This window comes from Linepithema humile, chromosome 7 (genome assembly GCF_040581485.1).
Source record: "Linepithema humile isolate Giens D197 chromosome 7, Lhum_UNIL_v1.0, whole genome shotgun sequence".
Taxonomy (NCBI): Eukaryota; Metazoa; Arthropoda; class Insecta; order Hymenoptera; family Formicidae; genus Linepithema; species Linepithema humile.
The window spans coordinates 21,822,240-21,843,472 of NC_090134.1; the positions used below are offsets into that span (position 1 = coordinate 21,822,240).

At 38.7% G+C, this 21,233-nt stretch overlaps 3 protein-coding genes across 3 annotated transcripts; 2 read left to right on the top strand and 1 right to left on the bottom strand.

Moving 5' to 3' along the window:
* The first annotated feature begins 9,793 nt into the window (after nt 1-9,793).
* On the top strand, nt 9,794-10,667 carry LOC137001031 (uncharacterized). Its single transcript, XM_067358932.1, has 2 exons — nt 9,794-9,930; nt 10,202-10,667. The coding sequence occupies exons 1-2, from the start codon at nt 9,794-9,796 to the stop codon at nt 10,665-10,667; spliced, it is 603 nt and encodes a 200-aa protein (XP_067215033.1).
* Nucleotides 10,668-11,297: 630 nt separating this feature from the next.
* Nucleotides 11,298-12,906, top strand: LOC137001030 (uncharacterized). The gene is made up of 3 exons (XM_067358931.1): nt 11,298-11,434; nt 11,706-12,186; nt 12,458-12,906. The coding sequence occupies exons 1-2, from the start codon at nt 11,298-11,300 to the stop codon at nt 12,169-12,171; spliced, it is 603 nt and encodes a 200-aa protein (XP_067215032.1). The 3' UTR covers nt 12,172-12,186; nt 12,458-12,906.
* Nucleotides 12,907-15,120: 2,214 nt separating this feature from the next.
* Nucleotides 15,121-17,068, bottom strand: LOC137001224 (uncharacterized). The gene is made up of 3 exons (XM_067359615.1): nt 16,819-17,068; nt 16,416-16,564; nt 15,121-16,050 (listed from the first exon to the last, which is right to left on the bottom strand). The coding sequence occupies exons 1-3, from the start codon at nt 17,066-17,068 to the stop codon at nt 15,121-15,123; spliced, it is 1,329 nt and encodes a 442-aa protein (XP_067215716.1).
* Between the last annotated feature and the right edge of the window lie 4,165 nt (nt 17,069-21,233).

The following is a 21,233-nucleotide window of genomic DNA, read 5'->3' on the forward strand; positions in this document are numbered from 1 at the left end:
AACAATGGTCGACTATCAATACAAATTTCGGACGCAACTAGCGGAAACTGAGCCGAGCTCTGCGCTAGCGTCCTGCGAGAAACATCGAGACAATTGCTCTCGGATTTTCGATGCAAATAGCGGTAACTGAGCTGAGCTCTGCGCTAAGCATCACTCGAAAAACGCCGAGGTCGTTATCCTCGGAATTCTCTCAAGTGAGAGATGTCATTTGCGTACACGAAAATGCGTATAACGTGATATTAAATCGATACTTATGAATTAAATCGTTAATCGTTAAATCATTATCTCTATCCGCGTTACTCGGTTTATTTGATTTACACGAGTTTTCAGATATCTACATCTTTTATTATAGGTAGAATTTTCTATTAGATAGAATTGTTTTATTAGGTAGGATTTTTGGATAGGCAAGATTAAATAATTTTATACAAATTTTGTATTCTTTTTATTTCTTTACATCGATAAATTTTGAAACTTCTGCTTTGACAGTGAGTTTGCAGTTTGTCGGTGACAAAGATAATGACAAAACTTCGGGTGAGCAAACAGCAAGATTTTCTTTCGAAAAATGAAAGAAATTTTTTGCGCAAATATAGTATTATATTAAAAGTACAGGCGTTTAGATGTTTAAATGTATAGATAATAATTTTCACGATCGAGATAGTAAAGTTTTCTACCGTTTTATGAGATACTTTGTGCTCTTTCCAAGTAAAATCTTTTAAATTTTCCATAAATTTTTTTAATGTTTAAACACCTTTATTGACATCTTGATAACAAATAAATTATTATATTAATTTTTATAATTGGAATATTAAGTTCAAAGAAATGATGAAGGTACATCTTCCTTTTATTTAATATTATTTCTATTTTATGTTATTTTGTGTATTGTTTTGGTGAAAAATGAAGAGGGCAATATACAAGGTGTTTCGGTAAAGGTGGGCAATCTCTCGTGGGCATGTAGAACAGATAAAAATAACCTCATAAGTTGCTATAAAATTTTTTTCTACAACGCATCTTCACTGAGATATTTGTTTTCAAAGTTAAAATTTGAGAAGCGTTTTTTTAAAATAACTTTTATATTACTTTGTTTCATTGTCTGTGTGAAGAATTTTAACAGAATAACCCTTCTTATTTTTCACTAATCTTGTGAATTCTTTGAATACTTCCAATAAATCAGATTTGTGTTTTAGAAACGATACAATACGATATCCTGAATAATCGTCTTTGAATAATGTAAAATAGTTTGCACTTTCAATAGAGGTGCAGGGTCGGAATTACGATTTTGTGGCCCCTAAGCTATGATTTTAAAGAGGCCCCCATATTTCTTGAAAATTTAATTTTTGCGATAGTTTGAGCAAAAAAAAAAAAACCTATTGCAGCGGACTTATAGAAATAACAAAACATAATATACAACAATATACATACCTATGTATATACAAATATATATGTCCGCATTTATTGCAACTCACATTACAAACGAATAGTATACAATATCGGGATCCAATTTTATTTAAAACATTCGTTTTCGTGCTTTTCTTATTGCGAAGTCTGTTACAATATCTTCAAATGACAAAGTTCTCAGTTTATCACTCTCTATATATAAAATACTCAAAGAACATAGTTTTCTTTGCAGCATGCTTGCACGACATTCATTTTTTACTCTTTTCAGCCTGCTAAATGATCTTTCTCCAGAGCAATTACTTATCATTAAAGTTAGAAAAATTCGAAATATAGTTTCGACATTTGGAAAAACTGACTGCACATTATCTTTTATTATTATATTATATAAGCTTTGAAAAGTATAGTCTTTTATTTCAAAATAATTTTTTTTTTATATATAAGTGAAAATGTTTTATCTCTTCGCATAAATTTTCATCTATATCATCAGGGTAATTATTTACTAATACTTTTACATTTTCTGTCAATTTGTTGTCTTTTAGATCAAAATTTAGAAGAAATGAAAATTTGTTTGAAATATTTTCATACACTTCAGCTCTTTTCTGTATATTGGTTTCTAAAGCGTCCATAATAGGGATAAAAGATTTTATTCGGAATCGATCTCTAGGAGAAAGATCATCAATATCGAGTGCACTTCCATCATTAATTTGTACTTTTCTAAATCTTCTTCTTTTCTTTACGTTCTTATAATCTATGTCGTTTTTTAATTTTCTTTCGCATTTTGTTCAAATTTATCGAAATCATTTCTGCTTTTTTTTATAAACTCTGATAAATATGCATACATTTTTGAACATATATTTAATGATGTTTGAGGATCTTGTAATATTTTGCTGGTTTTTTGAAACTCTTCTAATATATTATTATATAATATAAGCATAAACATAAATTCAAGTTCTTTTATTTTCTCGTGAATAATAGATGCTTCTCTTTTAGTTTCGCCATTTTCATATTCATTATCTTGAAATGTTTTCAAAGCATCAATAATTAAATCGTAATTTTTTAAAACTGCTCTTGTAGCCTCAACATTTGCTTCCCATCTTGTATCAGAAAGACATTTTGGAATTTCAGAATTGGATCCCAAACTCGATTTTAAAATAGACCATCGTTTTGTCGAAGCAGAAAAAAATATGTATATTTGTTGCAAAATCGCAAAAAAGTTTACTGCATCTATACAACAATTAACTGCAGCGCGTCCAACTAAATTTAACGAATGTCCAGCACAAGGAATATATACAGCATATTTATATTTTTCTAAAATTTTTTGTTGCATACCCTTATATCTTCCTGACATATTGGCTGCGTTATCATAGGATTGTCTTCTACATTTGTTAAAATCAATTTTACACTCATTTATAATATAATTAAATATCAAATTGGCCAAATTTTCTCCAGAATTGTTTTCTATTGATATAAATGTTAAAAATCGTTCGACGGGATAACCATCATGAGGAAATACATATCTTACAATAACAGTTAATTGATCAATATGTGAGTAATCAGGTGTGGAATCAACAGATAAACTAAAATATCCTGCTTTTCTTAAATCTTCAAAAATAGAGTTTCTTACTTTTTCAGCCATTAAATCAATAATTTCATTACATATTGTTTTAGATAAATATGATGGTTTTCCAGAATTCCCATAACGGCTTATATGATCAGCGAGAAATGGATCAAATTGAGCAATTAATTCTAATAATCCAAGAAAATTTCCATTTTGAGGTGAATCAAATTTTTCTTCAGTGCCCCGAAATGGCAATCCTCGTTCTGCCAACGTAGATACGACTGCAACAATACGTTGAAGTACTTGCCTCCAATATTTTTGTTCTTTTATAATTTGTTTTTCTAATTTTGTATTTAAAGTAGATTCACCTTTCCTTGTTAAATATGTGAGTAAAGCTGCTCTATGACAATTTAAATTCTCATGTTGTTTAATTACAATGGAGTTCCGCCAATCATTAAAGCCATTATTGGCTAAGGTGCAGTTTGAATTTGAAAAAAGCTTGCATACAAAACAATAAACACATCCAGTTGATGGAGAATACACTAACCATTCTCGACTATATTTTTCGCCATTAATTTTTGTGGAATAGAAAAGCCCTCGAGAGCAATATCTTGCTTGATTTTTATATATCTGTTTGGATTTTTCAAATGAATCCTGCCAGTTTTGGCAATCAGCAGGTCCTTTTTGAACCCAAAATGAAATATCATCCTTAGTTAAAGTATTCCATAGACCGACATCACTATATTTTGTATTGATATTTTCTTGAGAACTTCTTATTTTATAGTCTAAAATATTATAATCAAATATAGTTTTCTTTTTTTTTAAACGGATATAGATCAAAGAAATCTTGAATGAAAAAACGAATGCAAATTTCCGTTCTTATATATAATTTTTAGAAAATATGAATACTATAAAATAAATGCAAATATAAATGTGAATAACGTTCAGTTCGTATTTTGTTCAATTTGTTCAAAAGATGATAAAAAAAAAAATATATATATATATATATATATTTGTAACTTATATGTGAATATATCACATATTTATTTGTTATTGTTTGAAGAAAAAATCGTATATTGTTTTTTATTCTCGTGTTTATTATTCATAATTAAATTATTATTATATTGTTATTAATTATTATATAATATTATTATTTACAATAAAAATTAAGTATAAAATAAAAAAGTTACAGAATAATGCTAATTGGAAATCATTTTAAAGAAATAGAACAAAAAATCGAATAAATAAAATCTGAATAAATTTAGCGATAATAATTATTAGCTTTGTAAATCATGCTTTTTATAACTATAATAATAATAATTTTTCAAATAAAATTTGAATAGAATGTTTTATTATATTAATAATTACAATAAAATTTGCATAATTACTATATTGTTTGACATTTTTGCTTTTATTGCATGTAAATGCAAACACTAACTTTAATTGAAAGCGAAAGTTAACAGATGAAAAGAAATGAGTAAAGCATGAACGTGGATATGCCTATTTATTCGCATTTATATTGTTTGTTTGTTGTTTATTTTTTAGTATATAACTATCTTGAGAAATAATAGGAGAAACAGCTTCTGTTCTGCAGTCTGCAGTTTCAGAATTAGACGCAGTATCTGTAGGAATATTTGTAGACATATCTGTAGAAATAGTTGGTACGTCAGGTTGACTCCTAATAAATAAATCCTCCTTCATGTATTCTCCTTCTGGTATTTTAAAATAACTATTAATTTGAGGTAAATTAGATAATTTAGCTTCTAATAACTTCTTCTTCTTCCTCTTTTGATATCCACTTGCAAAACTTCTTTTCATTTTTAATTAAAAATTTTAAATAAAACTTGAACCAGCACGGAAGTAAATCAGAAATAAACTGTTGTCTACGTCAGAGAAGCATTCAAGCGACCTAGCTATTCTGATATCGGAGACAATTGAACATAAAAACAATTGCAGGTATGGTACGTCAGACCACAGATGTATCATGCCGTCTTCATAGTTACAAATAAAGAGTTTCCGATATATGTATATACAGGGTGTCTGGCAATAATCGCCCCACCGGTCATATACAGGTAGAGGAGGTCAAATCGAGTAGAAAAGTCCTTTACCATTTTTTAATTTTCATAATAAGTACTGAGTAATTAACGAAAAAAGATCGGCGAATCCGCGCGAGTAAAGCGCGCGCGGTGAAAGGACGTCCCACTGCTACGCGATCACTAGGACACAAGGATCTAGCGTTACGCGCCGCTCGTATGTTGCCATTGTCATTTGTAGAGCCTCCTCCCCAACGCTTCATCGCCGCGCCTAGTGATCGCGCTAGCGGTGGGATGTCCCTTCTCACCGCGCGCGCTTTACTCGCGCGGAATTCGCCGATCTTTTTTCGTTAATTACTCAGTACTTATTATGAAAATTAAAAAATGGTAAAGGACCTACTCGATTTGACCTCCTCTACCTGTATATGACCGGTGGGGCGATTATTGCCAGACACCCTATATATCTATATTATATATATATTTTTTTAGCTATAATAGGAAAACCCGAAAAAAAGAAAATAAAAGAAAGGAGATATATAATTTTGTAATTTACGGCTTTTCGCAAAAAAATATTGTAATAAATTATTTTTTGTTGTGATAAATATAAAAAACATAATTGATAAAAAAGGCTATAACAATAAAAAATAATTTTTTATTATTTGAATAATTTTTTGCTGTTATTATTTTATTAACAATTTTATTAACAAAAAATACATTTTTTTTTATTTTTTCTATATTAAGGAGGCCTCCTTATAATGTGAAGCCCCTAAGCTGTAGCTTATTTAGCTTATGTGTAGATCCGGCACTGTAGAGGTGACTAATATTGGACCACATAAATCGCTGAAGATTCGTTCACAAGGTTTTCCGTGCATGTAACTTCTTGTTTTTGTAAAAGATTGACAATGCTGTTTTTCATATATACATGCTTCACATAAAAATTGATGTTGAGAAGTAAATTTTATTTTATTCAAAGCTCCTTCATTTTTGATTAATTTTTATAAGGAACGTTGATTGATATGTCTTTCATGCCAATCTTTTATGCCATAGTTTAAAATCATTTTTCTGGACGGTATTTACTTCAAGATTCGAAATTGTTCGAAACTGCATTATTATTCTGTTAAAATTCTTCTTTTACAATCTTCATTTCTCTCTTTGTAAGTATTCCTTCAGAAAATAAATTCTTCTTTAGCTCTGGAACATAAAGTACATTTTCAATTATTGAATCATGCCATTTATTGTTTATAAGTTTTTGAATTTTAATTATTCCAGTTCCTTTGACGTCTAATTGTCGATTGTCTCCAAGTGAAACTTTTACATTTTTCATTGTTTCATCAAGTGTATTAAAGAAATCACGACGATATGACATATGTTTTGAAGATCCACTATCTATAATCCAAGCATCTTCAGTTTTAATATGCATATCTTTTTCTTCTTTACTTACAGTAAAAGCTGAAAAATTGCTTTGTTGTTTTTCTTTCGACGAATCTTGTTTAGTTTCACGTAATTTTTTCGAAACCTTACATTCAGATGCATAATGTCCTTTCTTTTGACAATTATAGCACATAATTGGATTTCTTATTAAATCCTGATTTTTGATTCTTTGAAACTTTATCGCCTTCTTTAGTTTTTGACAATGCGATCAATGCATTTTCTTTTTGTTCGTTGGAAGTTAGAAAAGCCTCTTCATCTAGTAAACGTGTTGTCAAATTAATAAGTGTTTGTTTATCTTCTGATGTAGATAACCAAGCTTGTCTGAAGTTTCTATATTTAATTGGAATAGTTCCGATGATTTTCGTGATAATTGCTGTATCACTAATCAGTTCACTAATAGTCCTTGATTTGACGTGCAAGATTTTCAACTTTTGCAACGTGTTGCAAATTGCGACAGTGTCTGTTGAATTCATTACATATTGATGAAAATGTTCATGCACTAACATTTTATTCAATTCACTTTTCTGCTCATAAATTGAATCTAATTTGTCGACTATTTCTTTTGAAGTCTGACAATTTTCGATTAAAGTGATTTGAGTAACCTCAAGAGTAGATGTGAGAATGAACATAGCAGTTGCATCATCTTTTAACCATTCTTGTTTTTCCGCAGGACGATCATTATTCGGTTTTAATGCAACTCCTGTCGCAATTTCATAAAGTCCTTTTGCTCTTAAAGCACATTTTATTTGAAATTTCCATTGATGATAACTACTTCCATTAAATTTGATAACATAAAGTGTTTTTAATTTCTCTGCCATTTTCTTTAATTTAATTTTGATTGAATGAAACAGATTCGACGATTTACAATTGAGTCACTTTAGATGAGAAATAATCCACTATCTTTTCACTTTTTTGAATTCGTTTAGACAATGTTAAAAAATGTTTTTGATAATCAATGCGCACGACGCACTCGATTGCGCACACGATTTAACGCGGAAGATCGATTTACGAAAACTGATTTCGCGGACTTATTATTTCACTAAGCCACAGTTTACCAACGTTCTGTGCCCATTACCTTTTGAATCAAATGTGAAATAATATATATTCGATCGTTTAACCTTTTTAATTAATCAATTGAAAATACAAAGATCATGAGAAGAAGAATTATTATTATATATCGTAATCAAGGTGATAACAATATTTCAATAAATATGTTTATAGTGAAAATAAAATAAGTACTTGATTTTAAATGTAAATTATAATAATTTACTCCAATACTTTCTAAATATCTACCGATATTAGAAATATCTTTCTAAATATTATAGCTATTGATTGATAGCTTTTATTGTTATGAGCTTCCGCGTTCAGGATTTTCATTCCGGTGTTACTTATTCTAATTACGTTTTACGTATATTTAGATATGTTTATTATTAACGAATCGTTTTAGATCATTTTATTAGCTATTGCTAAAATTATATTTTTCCAGATTGCAAGGTATTAATAATTCTTAAATCAAATAAAATCAATAAGGAGCGTAAAGAGCCACAATGCTAGATTTTCGTGCAAAGGTTATGATATATTCATTAAAAATGTTTACAAACGTTTCAGCCTGCCATCAGGCCTTCTTCAATGTACAAAATAAGAAACAATAAAATATAAAATTCGCCCGCAATGATTAAATAATTAAAAGATGTAAAAGACGTATTTGCAATCCTTTATCGACCATATTGTTGTTCGTTAATAAATTAGATAGGACTGCAATAGATGCAAAAAAATACAATAATAGTTAAAATAAATAAAATAAAAAGAAGGTAAAATTAAGAAAAAAGATAAACGTACTTGTATTAATTACATGATGGAGAAGCGCTCGCCCAAGTAGAAGGAACGAGATGGAAAAGTTAAGACCAGTAGTGGGATTCTGTGACCTGAACGATGTCGTTATGGTATCGTTGCGCAAGTTTTTTGTATCATGTAATAGCTGCGCAACGATACCATAACGACATCGTTAACATTACAGAATCCCGCTACAGATGTCTTTACATGTTGAACTTGAATATTTTAGTGATCGTAATTTGTTATTGGTATCGTAATTGGTTGTTGAAATTCAGAAATTCCAATTGACGGTAGAAAGGGAGAAAGGGGGGGAGGGGAAGGAGTCAATAGGGAAGGAGAAAGATGGGGGTAAAAGGAAATAGGTAGAGGAAAAAGGAGGAAAAAAAAATTTATAGAGGAGGAATTAAATTAATAATCGGGAGATAGGCATCAGGTAAATGATCCGTGTCGTTTTGATTATTGAGCCCTGCATTTTGTCTTTTAATAAAGACCATTTTAGAAATCAGTCTTTTCGGATAAGAGGGTTCACCGTCCAATATCTTAACATTATTCCAATCAAAATCATGGGAAGAATCAATTCTGTGTTTGGAAATGACAGAAGAAGAACAGCTCTTCTTATTAATGTCGTTTTTATGTTCTTTTATTCTGGTGTTAAGTTGTCTTTTCGTCTGTCCAACATAAGTCATATTACAATTAATAATTCTTCCCTCCCATGGGTACACCTTGTCGTGGTGGGAGGGCTCAGTATCCTTCAGGATGGTGGTTTATCCTTAAGGATTTAAAGGGTAAACCATCCTGAAGGAGAAGCTAACGTACCCTCGACACAGCATTGCCACGAGTCGATCAATGGCTCTTATGTGGCGAGCGCATGTAATGCATTGAAATGATTATAACAATTGGGCCCTAGCGAATCATCTTTAAAGTGATTGAATTTATTTAATGTAATGTAATATTTTACTTTTACAATAATAATATTTTATTCCTTGAAAAGCAAATAATTTCAATTCTTCCAACTTACAATAAAGTTAAATTAAAGTTTTTACTGAATATTTACTAAAAAGTTAGTTTTTCCTCAATGTATAAGAATTTGATTAAAAATTATGGGAAATAAAGGAAAAAATTAATATGTACAATAATTTTATTTATAAAATACTAAGTTTAACACATTATTAATCTGAACTCGATTTTGTATTTTACAGATCAACTCCGCTCTTGTCCGTTGCGTATGATGGATGGCAACCGCTACGGCTATGGCTACGGCTGCGGCTACGGTTACGGCTACGGCTATGGCTACGGCAAGGGCTGCCGGCAACGGTTGCGGCTGCGGCTACGGCTGGTGCCTACGAATGCGGCTGCGGCTACGGTTGGGCTAGGCTACATAGCTACGGGCCACTCTATAATTCGTCGCTAATGCTGGACATTAGCGACTTATTGAAGAATGGCCCTGCGGCCACGCCTATGTCAATGATCAAGTTTGCGGACGCGTCTACGCCCACGCCGTCGCCAAAGCGCACGCCAGCCCCCAACGCCGTAGTCTACGCTAATGCTAAAACCTACGCCAACGCCAAAGCCTACGCCAACACCAACTCCTACGCCATCGTCAACGCCCACGCCCACGCTGACGCTAACGTCAACACCAACGCCAATAAAATATACGAGGCCTAACGAATCATCTTTCAGGTAATTGCATTTATTTATTAATAGGTATTTTAGTATCATAATAATATTTTTTTCCTTGAAAAGCAAATAATTTCAATTCTTTCAACTTACAATGAAGTTAAATTAAAGTTTTTACTGAATATTTACTAAAAAATTAGTTTTTTCTCAATGTATAAGAATTTGATTAAAAATTATGGGAAATAAAGAAAAAATTTAATATGTACAATAATTTTATTTATAAAATACTAAGTTTAACACATTATTAATCTGAACTCGATTTTGTATTTTACAGATCAACTCCGCTCTTGTCCGTTGCGTATGATGGATGGCAACCGCTACGGCTATGGCTACGGCTGCGGCTACGGTTACGGCTACGGCTATGGCTACGGCAAGGGCTGCCGGCAACGGTTGCGGCTGCGGCTACGGCTGGTGCCTACGAATGCGGCTGCGGCTACGGTTGGGCTAGGCTACATAGCTACGGGCCACTCTATAATTCGTCGCTAATGCTGGACATTAGCGACTTATTGAAGAATGGCCCTGCGGCCACGCCTATGTCAATGATCAAGTTTGCGGACGCGTCTACGCCCACGCCGTCGCCAAAGCGCACGCCAGCCCCCAACGCCGTAGTCTACGCTAATGCTAAAACCTACGCCAACGCCAAAGCCTACGCCAACACCAACTCCTACGCCATCGTCAACGCCCACGCCCACGCTGACGCTAACGTCAACACCAACGCCAATAAAATGTACGAGGCCTAACGAATCATCTTTCAGGTAATTGCATTTATTTATTAATAGGTATTTTAGTATCATAATAATATTTTTTTCCTTGAAAAGCAAATAATTTCAATTCTTTCAACTTACAATGAAGTTAAATTAAAGTTTTTACTGAATATTTACTAAAAAATTAGTTTTTTCTCAATGTATAAGAATTTGATTAAAAATTATGGGAAATAAAGAAAAAATTTAATATGTACAATAATTTTATTTATAAAATACTAAGTTTAACACATTATTAATCTGAACTCGATTTTGTATTTTACAGATCAACTCCGCTCTTGTCCGTTGCGTATGATGGATGGCAACCGCTACGGCTATGGCTACGGCTGCGGCTACGGTTACGGCTACGGCTATGGCTACGGCAAGGGCTGCCGGCAACGGTTGCGGCTGCGGCTACGGCTGGTGCCTACGAATGCGGCTGCGGCTACGGTTGGGCTAGGCTACATAGCTACGGGCCACTCTATAATTCGTCGCTAATGCTGGACATTAGCGACTTATTGAAGAATGGCCCTGCGGCCACGCCTATGTCAATGATCAAGTTTGCGGACGCGTCTACGCCCACGCCGTCGCCAAAGCGCACGCCAGCCCCCAACGCCGTAGTCTACGCTAATGCTAAAACCTACGCCAACGCCAAAGCCTACGCCAACACCAACTCCTACGCCATCGTCAACGCCCACGCCCACGCTGACGCTAACGTCAACACCAACGCCAATAAAATATACGAGGCCTAACGAATCATCTTTCAGGTAATTGCATTTATTTATTAATAGGTATTTTAGTATCATAATAATATTTTTTTCCTTGAAAAGCAAATAATTTCAATTCTTTCAACTTACAATGAAGTTAAATTAAAGTTTTTACTGAATATTTACTAAAAAATTAGTTTTTTCTCAATGTATAAGAATTTGATTAAAAATTATGGGAAATAAAGAAAAAATTTAATATGTACAATAATTTTATTTATAAAATACTAAGTTTAACACATTATTAATCTGAACTCGATTTTGTATTTTACAGATCAACTCCGCTCTTGTCCGTTGCGTATGATGGATGGCAACCGCTACGGCTATGGCTACGGCTGCGGCTACGGTTATGGCTACGGCTATGGCTACGGCAAGGGCTGCCGGCAACGGTTGCGGCTGCGGCTACGGCTGGTGCCTACGAATGCGGCTGCGGCTACGGTTGGGCTAGGCTACATAGCTACGGGCCACTCTATAATTCGTCGCTAATGCTGGACATTAGCGACTTATTGAAGAATGGCCCTGCGGCCACGCCTATGTCAATGATCAAGTTTGCGGACGCGTCTACGCCCACGCCGTCGCCAAAGCGCACGCCAGCCCCCAACGCCGTAGTCTACGCTAATGCTAAAACCTACGCCAACGCCAAAGCCTACGCCAACACCAACTCCTACGCCATCGTCAACGCCCACGCCCACGCTGACGCTAACGTCAACACCAACGCCAATAAAATATACGAGGCCTAACGAATCATCTTTCAGGTAATTGCATTTATTTATTAATAGGTATTTTAGTATCATAATAATATTTTTTTCCTTGAAAAGCAAATAATTTCAATTCTTTCAACTTACAATAAAGTTAAATTAAAGTTTTTACTGAATATTTACTAAAAAGTTAGTTTTTCCTCAATGTATAAGAATTTGATTAAAAATTATGGGAAATAAAGGAAAAAATTAATATGTACAATAATTTTATTTATAAAATACTAAGTTTAACACATTATTAATCTGAACTCGATTTTGTATTTTACAGATCAACTCCGCTCTTGTCCGTTGCGTATGATGGATGGCAACCGCTACGGCTATGGCTACGGCTGCGGCTACGGTTACGGCTACGGCTATGGCTACGGCAAGGGCTGCCGGCAACGGTTGCGGCTGCGGCTACGGCTGGTGCCTACGAATGCGGCTGCGGCTACGGTTGGGCTAGGCTACATAGCTACGGGCCACTCTATAATTCGTCGCTAATGCTGGACATTAGCGACTTATTGAAGAATGGCCCTGCGGCCACGCCTATGTCAATGATCAAGTTTGCGGACGCGTCTACGCCCACGCCGTCGCCAAAGCGCACGCCAGCCCCCAACGCCGTAGTCTACGCTAATGCTAAAACCTACGCCAACGCCAAAGCCTACGCCATCGTCAACGCCCACGCCCACGCTGACGCTAACATCAACACCAACGCCAATAAAATATACGAGGCCTAACGAATCATCTTTCAGGTAAATGCATTTATTTATTAATAGGTATTTTAGTATCATAATAATATTTTTTTCCTTGAAAAGCAAATAATTTCAATTCTTTCAACTTACAATAAAGTTAAATTAAAGTTTTTACTGAATATTTACTAAAAAGTTAGTTTTTCCTCAATGTATAAGAATTTGATTAAAAATTATGGGAAATAAAGGAAAAAATTAATATGTACAATAATTTTATTTATAAAATACTAAGTTTAACACATTATTAATCTGAACTCGATTTTGTATTTTACAGATCAACTCCGCTCTTGTCCGTTGCGTATGATGGATGGCAACCGCTACGGCTATGGCTACGGCTGCGGCTACGGTTACGGCTACGGCTATGGCTACGGCAAGGGCTGCCGGCAACGGTTGCGGCTGCGGCTACGGCTGGTGCCTACGAATGCGGCTGCGGCTACGGTTGGGCTAGGCTACATAGCTACGGGCCACTCTATAATTCGTCGCTAATGCTGGACATTAGCGACTTATTGAAGAATGGCCCTGCGGCCACGCCTATGTCAATGATCAAGTTTGCGGACGCGTCTACGCCCACGCCGTCGCCAAAGCGCACGCCAGCCCCCAACGCCGTAGTCTACGCTAATGCTAAAACCTACGCCAACGCCAAAGCCTACGCCATCGTCAACGCCCACGCCCACGCTGACGCTAACATCAACACCAACGCCAATAAAATATACGAGGCCTAACGAATCATCTTTCAGGTAAATGCATTTATTTATTAATAGGTATTTTAGTATCATAATAATATTTTTTTCCTTGAAAAGCAAATAATTTCAATTCTTTCAACTTACAATAAAGTTAAATTAAAGTTTTTACTGAATATTTACTAAAAAGTTAGTTTTTCCTCAATGTATAAGAATTTGATTAAAAATTATGGGAAATAAAGAAAAAATTAATATGTACAATAATTTTATTTATAAAATACTAAGTTTAACACATTATTAATCTGAACTCGATTTTGTATTTTACAGATCAACTCCGCTCTTGTCCGTTGCGTATGATGGATGGCAACCGCTACGGCTATGGCTACGGCTGCGGCTACGGTTACGGCTACGGCTATGGCTACGGCAAGGGCTGCCGGCAACGGTTGCGGCTGCGGCTACGGCTGGTGCCTACGAATGCGGCTGCGGCTACGGTTGGGCTAGGCTACATAGCTACGGGCCACTCTATAATTCGTCGCTAATGCTGGACATTAGCGACTTATTGAAGAATGGCCCTGCGGCCACGCCTATGTCAATGATCAAGTTTGCGGACGCGTCTACGCCCACGCCGTCGCCAAAGCGCACGCCAGCCCCCAACGCCGTAGTCTACGCTAATGCTAAAACCTACGCCAACGCCAAAGCCTACGCCATCGTCAACGCCCACGCCCACGCTGACGCTAACATCAACACCAACGCCAATAAAATATACGAGGCCTAACGAATCATCTTTCAGGTAATTGCATTTATTTATTAATAGGTATTTTAGTATCATAATAATATTTTTTTCCTTGAAAAGCAAATAATTTTAATTCTTTCAACTTACAATGAAGTTAAATTAAAGTTTTTACTGAATATTTACTAAAAAATTAGTTTTTTCTCAATGTATAAAAATTTGATTAAAAATTATGGGAAATATAGGAAAAATTGTCTTACATAACATGTAATTTGAGCACTGAGTCTCCGTGAGTTGTCAACTTCACGGAGTTGTCTTTTCTGGGTGTTTTTATCGTGGTTCTCTTTCCACTAAGACGGTTGTCGATCAAGACTAACCCTCGCGGCTCGTGTAAAGCACCGGCCTTCGGCCCCATACTTGGGGTTACGGTGTAAGTCGCCACCTATTCCCCCCCCCCCCTCGTGCACGGCCAGCCGTCATGTCGAAACACCGGCGTGCTAACAAGACTGGCAAGATCCCGGATTTTTTATCGAGGTTTACTCCCCTATCCTGGTGTCGTGAATAACACGCCTAACGGGTCCAGGCATCCGGGGGTTTGGAATCAAAGTCCCCGTCTTTTACCAGCGATTGGGAATAGTCCTTACAGGAGTTGTTGGGTTCCTCACGGTTCCTCCAGCGGAGGGAACCGTGTACCTCTTGCCCCGAAGAGAGGTCTCAGCGGACCACCCTTCGGAGCCCACCGGGGTGAAAAAGAGAGAGATCGCTAGGCTCTCCCATCTCCCACCCAGCATTATCACGGCGCGTTATTCACGCCTAGGCGCGGAGGGCATGGCCTTATCCGGCCACCTCCTTGGCCCCTCCTCCTCCTTCTCTGAGAGGAGGTCGTGCCTCCCTCCCCCCTTCTCTCCCGCTCAACCTTCTCCTTCCGAGACATTACCGTCTCACAGAAGGAGGAGACTGCCACCCAACTCTCCTCTCTCTCCAACATCCCTCTAACCAGGGAAGGAAGAGAGAGGTCTCCGCCCACCATTTCGACCAGGGCCCGACGCTCTACGGTCCACGCTGGGCACTCCTCCAGCGTGTGCTGCGCCGAGTCCCGGTTGGCCGCGCAATGGTAGCACCGCGTAGTGCGCTGCTTACCTATTCGGCACAGGTAGTCACCAAAGCAATCATACCCGGTGAAAACCTGCGCCAGGCAGAACGAAATTCCGCCTCCCCTCCTGCCTACCCACTTCTGTAGGCAGGGCTGGATAGTCTCGACGGTCTTCAGTTCCGGAAGACCCGGAGTATTGTGTTCGCCCAGTCGGTGTTTCCACTCTCTGAGCGCCCACCTCCGGGCCCTCGCCTTTTCCCTTTCCATTTTCTTGGGAATGATTTCCGGGGAAATGCCACTCCGTCCGACCTCAATCGCGCACCGATAAGCTTCGGCGCGCGAACTAGCGACTAGGTCGAACGGGAGCACCTTTGCCAGGGTCGTGGACGCCACGTACGACACCGTCCGATAACAACGGGCGACCCTGATGGCCATGCGCCGATCGGCCTTACGCACCAAGGCGCTGGCGCGTTTATTGGCCATCAGTCGTTTGCCCAAATCGGTGCCCCGTAAAGAAATACCAATCGGACGGTGTTCGTGTAAAGGTGCCGGACTTTGGCACCTGGATCGTCGAGATTGGGCAGGAGGCGACACAACGCTTTCGCCATCCTGGGAGGTCCACTCTGGGAGCTAGAGCATCGAAATGCTGTATGAACTCTTAGAGTCCATCCAGGGTAAAGCCCAGATATTTTATCTGGAACCCCACAGGGATTCGGGACCCTCCGACGTTAATGTATGTCGGAGGTGGTCTTCCTCCTGTCTTCTTGTAGAAGAACAGGGCTTCTTTTTTCTTGTAGAAGAACAGGGTTTTTGTCTTTTGAGGAGCCACCTCTAATCCTAGGCCCCGTATTACGCGCACTACGCTGGCCACGGCTGCGGTTGCTACAGCCGCGGCCTCTTTTCAATCCTCCCCCCGAGCCATGACAAGTGTGTCGTCGGCGTAACAGACGACGTCAAAGCCAGGGGGAAGGACCGCTCGAAGCACTACATCGTACCCGAAATTCCACAGCATCAGGCCCAAAACAGACCCCTGTGGAACCCCGCGGTACATCCTCCTCTCGCACACCGCGCCTGTTCCGTCCTTGTATGCGAACGTTCTGCCCCGGAGGTAGTCCCACAGGACTGCCCGGAGATACGGGAGCAGCTGAAGATGTTCAAATGCTGCCCCAGACAGTCCCAGGGGAGGGAGTTGAAGGCGTTCACAATATCCAACAATACCTAGTGCCACCTCCCCCCCCCCCTTCTCCACTACGGCCTCCGAGAAAAAACAGACGTGGCGTATTGCATCCAAAGTCGACCGTCCCTCCCGGAAGCCGTATTGTTTATCACTTGAAGTGGGACCATCCCGAGACAGGTGCTGAACGAGGCGTCCTACGATTACTCGCTCATAGAGCTTACCCGCCTCATCCAGCAAGCATATAGGCCGGTATGCGGAGGGTTGCTCCGGCGGCTTGCCATCTTTTTGGAGGAGAACCAGATTGGCTCTCCTCCACCGCGAGGAGAAGGCACCGGATCTGAGGCAGGCGGTGAACAGCCGCCCCATCCGATCGCCCAGCACCCTCGTCGCCAGGGCCCATGACCTGCCGGGAGTTCCGTCGGGTCTAGACGCCTTGGCCGCACCGCCAAGCCTGGCCCGCACTGCGGACATTTCCTCTGCCGAGACTGCCGGCTCCTCGGGCCACACCTCTCCAACCGTGGGGGGGAGGGATGATAGTTCCCCCTACTAGGAACAGTGTGTCCACAATATTCCCGAAAAATTCCGGTTTAAGTTTCTTTGCAGTCGGGGGCGCCCTTGGTTTCAACTTCTTGAGAACTATCTTGAAGAGACGTCCCCACGGATTCCCGGTCCAGGGTGGAAATAAGCTCCTTTCACACCCTGGCCTTCGCTGTTTCGATGGCGGCTCGGAGGGCGTTTTGCGCCGCACGAAACCTCTCCAAAGCTATAGTCGTTTCGGCGTGATCCCCTCTTCTGCGTGTTCGCAGGAATCTGCGCCTGGCGGCCGAGGAAAGACGCCTAAGCTCGGCGATCTCCCCGGTCCACCAGTGCATCGTCCTACTGGGGGACCATTTAGATCGTGGCATGGACGCGTCACACGCGTTTTCAACCATGCCCACGACCCTCATGGCTTCCTGATCCAAGTATACGGCCTGACCGGATGGCATCGGCTAGGATTCCGCCAAAACAACCGCCATCAGGACGTCCTCCTCCATCTTCCGAAGGACCCAGCCCCTTTTCGGGGTGCTACGCCGGCGACGGCCGAGCGTTACGGTTGAGGTGGTCGAGGCCTCGATCACGATATATCGATGATCGGAACCCGAGTCCAGGTCTTCTTCCACCCTCCAACCCGTAACCCCGCGTGCGGCCGACGGAGAAGTCTACGTGAGATCCACGATGGACTCCCCCCGGGTACGCACGCAGGTGCTCCTCGAGCCTGTGTTTAACAGACACAGGCCGAGTGCCGCCGCCCTATCTCCCCCCCTCCTGTCGGTTCGCGAAGAATTCCATAACATCGACCAGGTGTTGAAATCCCCCGCAACAATGGTGGGTCGGGAGAGGCATCTACGAATGCAGTCCCCAAGCCCTGACAGGAAGGTTTTAAAGGAGGGGAGCTTCCACCTCGGTAAGACGTAACACCCGAGGATAAAATAATCCTCCCACTCCACCGTTACGTAGCCCAGCCCGGCCCCAAACTTGGAGCTTGGGAAGAAGTTCGCGGTGGGCCGCCAGTAGATGGCGACCCCCTCACCCGTGGGATCCGTAAACCAATGGGGGTGGTCCTCCAGTAGAGCTCCGTGGCCACCCCCAATTCAAATCCACCCTCCGCCATGGTTTGTAGGAACAAATCCTGTGCCACGGCGGAGTGGTTCACATTCGCCTGGAGGATCCTTAAGGGTGGCACGGCCCTAGTCGGAATCTTCCAGTTGCTGATCACCTCTGACTCCTTAGCGGTCGGTGTTGGCTTGTGTTTGCCAACACCACGCCGTTCAAAGTCCTCCTTGGGCCTCTCCTCCTTCGGCTTAATCCAGGGGGTCTCATCCTCCTCTGAGGTCGCCTCCGCGATTGATTTTTGGGCGGGCGCGGGGGCCAATGCCACGCTCGATGTGCCCACCTCCTTGTTGTTTTCTGTGGGGGCGGACGCGGGGGCCAATGCCGCGTTCGGAACACCCACCACCACCATTACCGTTCCTGCGGGAGCTGACGCGGGGGCCAAGGCCGCGTCCGGGGTTCCCGCCTCCCCCACCTTTATTTTTTCTGCAGCTCCTAAAACATTGTAAGGGCCTCTCCTCGAGGATTAAGGCCCTTACTTTGGCCCAACCGACCTGGATGCGGCCCCCGTCTAGGGGGCCTAGGAGGCATTAGGCGACGGCAAAACAACATTGTGGTAAGTAATTTATCGTTAAAAACGTTATTTTTTAAAAATAATAGTGCAGGGACTGATTTAAAACACCAGTATTGTTTCAATCAAAGAGCTATTTTGATTAAAATAAAAGATAGAACTATGTATCCGTATTACACACAGAATGATCACAATATGATATAACAAAGCTTCAGAAGCATAAGTGAATAATACAATTATATTCCTTAATTTATTTCAAGTAAATTTGAGTTAAATTTAAATTTAAAAATTTAATTCTTTGTTTAGACGTGTGCATAAATAAACGAATATAAAGTTTAATGTGCGCAGTAATTATTTTATAAATATTAATTATTTCAAACACTAATCTGCATTTATTTTTTTATTTTACAGATCAACTTTGTGCGCGTAATCGGTGCTACAAAATATATTCGTTCCGTCGTATAGTATAACAAAATGCGCGTCGGGAGTGCCGTTAATGCCGAGAGTTATAGCGAATCTATAGATGAACGCATTTTTGCTGTATGACAAATATTGGGACACGATTTTTTTTGACTTTAGGCTTGGCTCGGGGGAGGGAAAGGTCGGTTTCAATCATAAAATCTCCACTACGGCAGGGCAATCTTCGGTTCTACGTGCAGCGCGCTAGTTGTACAGATAGCCGGACTGTCAAAGGTAGTCGAGGACGGCTACCGGAGTTAGTCAAACGCTACCGATTGCTTTTCAGATGTCTTGTATCTAGTCGGTTGATTGGATGACTAATCACCTCATCTTCTTCAAGCTTATCTTTGCCTTCTGTTTTGAGAGAATCGTGCCCCAATTGGTGAATGTGGTCGTCTGAAACGCGGACGGAATTCGCGCGTAACGTCACAGCTTGGACAATTCGGTTCGATTCGCCTGTGATGTCGGGAGTGCCGTTTTAAGTATCGCGCGATTTTCGTATTCAGGTACGCATGCGAGCAATGCATGTGCCGCGAACGCGTGAGATTCAATGTGAGTGCTTCGAAGGACCACTGAGAGGAGGAGGAGGCTCAGGAGGAGCATCGGGCGCCGGCGGAGCAACTTTACGGTAAGCAATAATTCATTTATTTGTTGAAAATATTGTACACACATTAAAATATTTGAAAGACAAAAAATTCACATTAGTTAATATTTATCATTATTAGAATTTATTCGCATATATTTTTTACTTTTTATTTAAATAATTAAACTTTTTTAATAATTCTTTTATTACATATTTGCTTAGAAAACGAATTAAAAGTTCGATGTACTCAATATTTTTTATGATTTCACAAATATTTCATATTGTGAACGCTGCTATAATTTTGATTTATTTCGTGTTTTACAGATCAACTATGCAGATCAACAGAACGACAACTCCGCTGCTGCGCATCAATCGGTGAGTTAGTTTAATTTGTCTTTTATTATTAAGATAATGGATCAAATAATGGTGTAAAAATATATAAACGCGAGACACTTTGCAGGTCGTATAATTTTTATTGCCTTATAGTAGTTATATCAAAGTTTTATTCTCTTGTATTTTTTAAAAGTATTTTGAGTTGTACGTGCATTTGTTTTTAAAAGAACGAAGTACTTATTTTTTTAGTTTTAATTTATATTAAATTTAATTATGTGTTACTAATACATTAAAAAAAAGCAAAGTGTTTCTAATTTTGATTTTGATTGAGCCCGAAGTTGAAGCAACTTTCATCAGTCTAATAGCCCTTTGAATCCATATATATTAAATATTAATCATATAATATTAAAAATATAATCATACACCAGAATACTTTGAATAAAATTATAAAAGGTACACTATTTCTTCGATTTATTATCTTAAAATGGATAGGCTAGGACTTAGATGCGTTGATGAATATTTAATCCTGGAATATTTCCTAAATGTATTTCATGTGATTGACAGATCAGAACAAAATATATTGAATTATTCAGAGAGTTTGTAGAATTTTTTGATGACAGAATTGAAAACAATTTTTATATGTTTATATATCTTTATTTAATAATGTATGCACAAGTTGTTAAAGATGGCCAAAAGTTGTCGAAAACAATGGTGCATATATTACTGAACAAAGATGACTCTAAACATATAAAAATAGTTTTCAATTTTATTATAAAAATTATTACAAATTTTTTAAATAACCTAATATATTTTTATTCTAAATAATGTACTTATGTTTATATATTTATATATGTTTATATATTTATTTATATTTTTTTTATATAAGAAAAAATAGAAGAAAAAAATATTTAAAAAAAAGATTATACATAAAATAAAAGATAAAACTTGTTAATACATAGAAAAAAAGTATTTGCTGCCGCAGTAAATTTTATATAAGCTATCGTAGCAAAATTTCTTACAGTTGATTATTATTTGAACAGCAAAGAGATTTGTTATAGATAATAATTTTATTTACCGAAATTAGTTTTTAAATCTGCAAA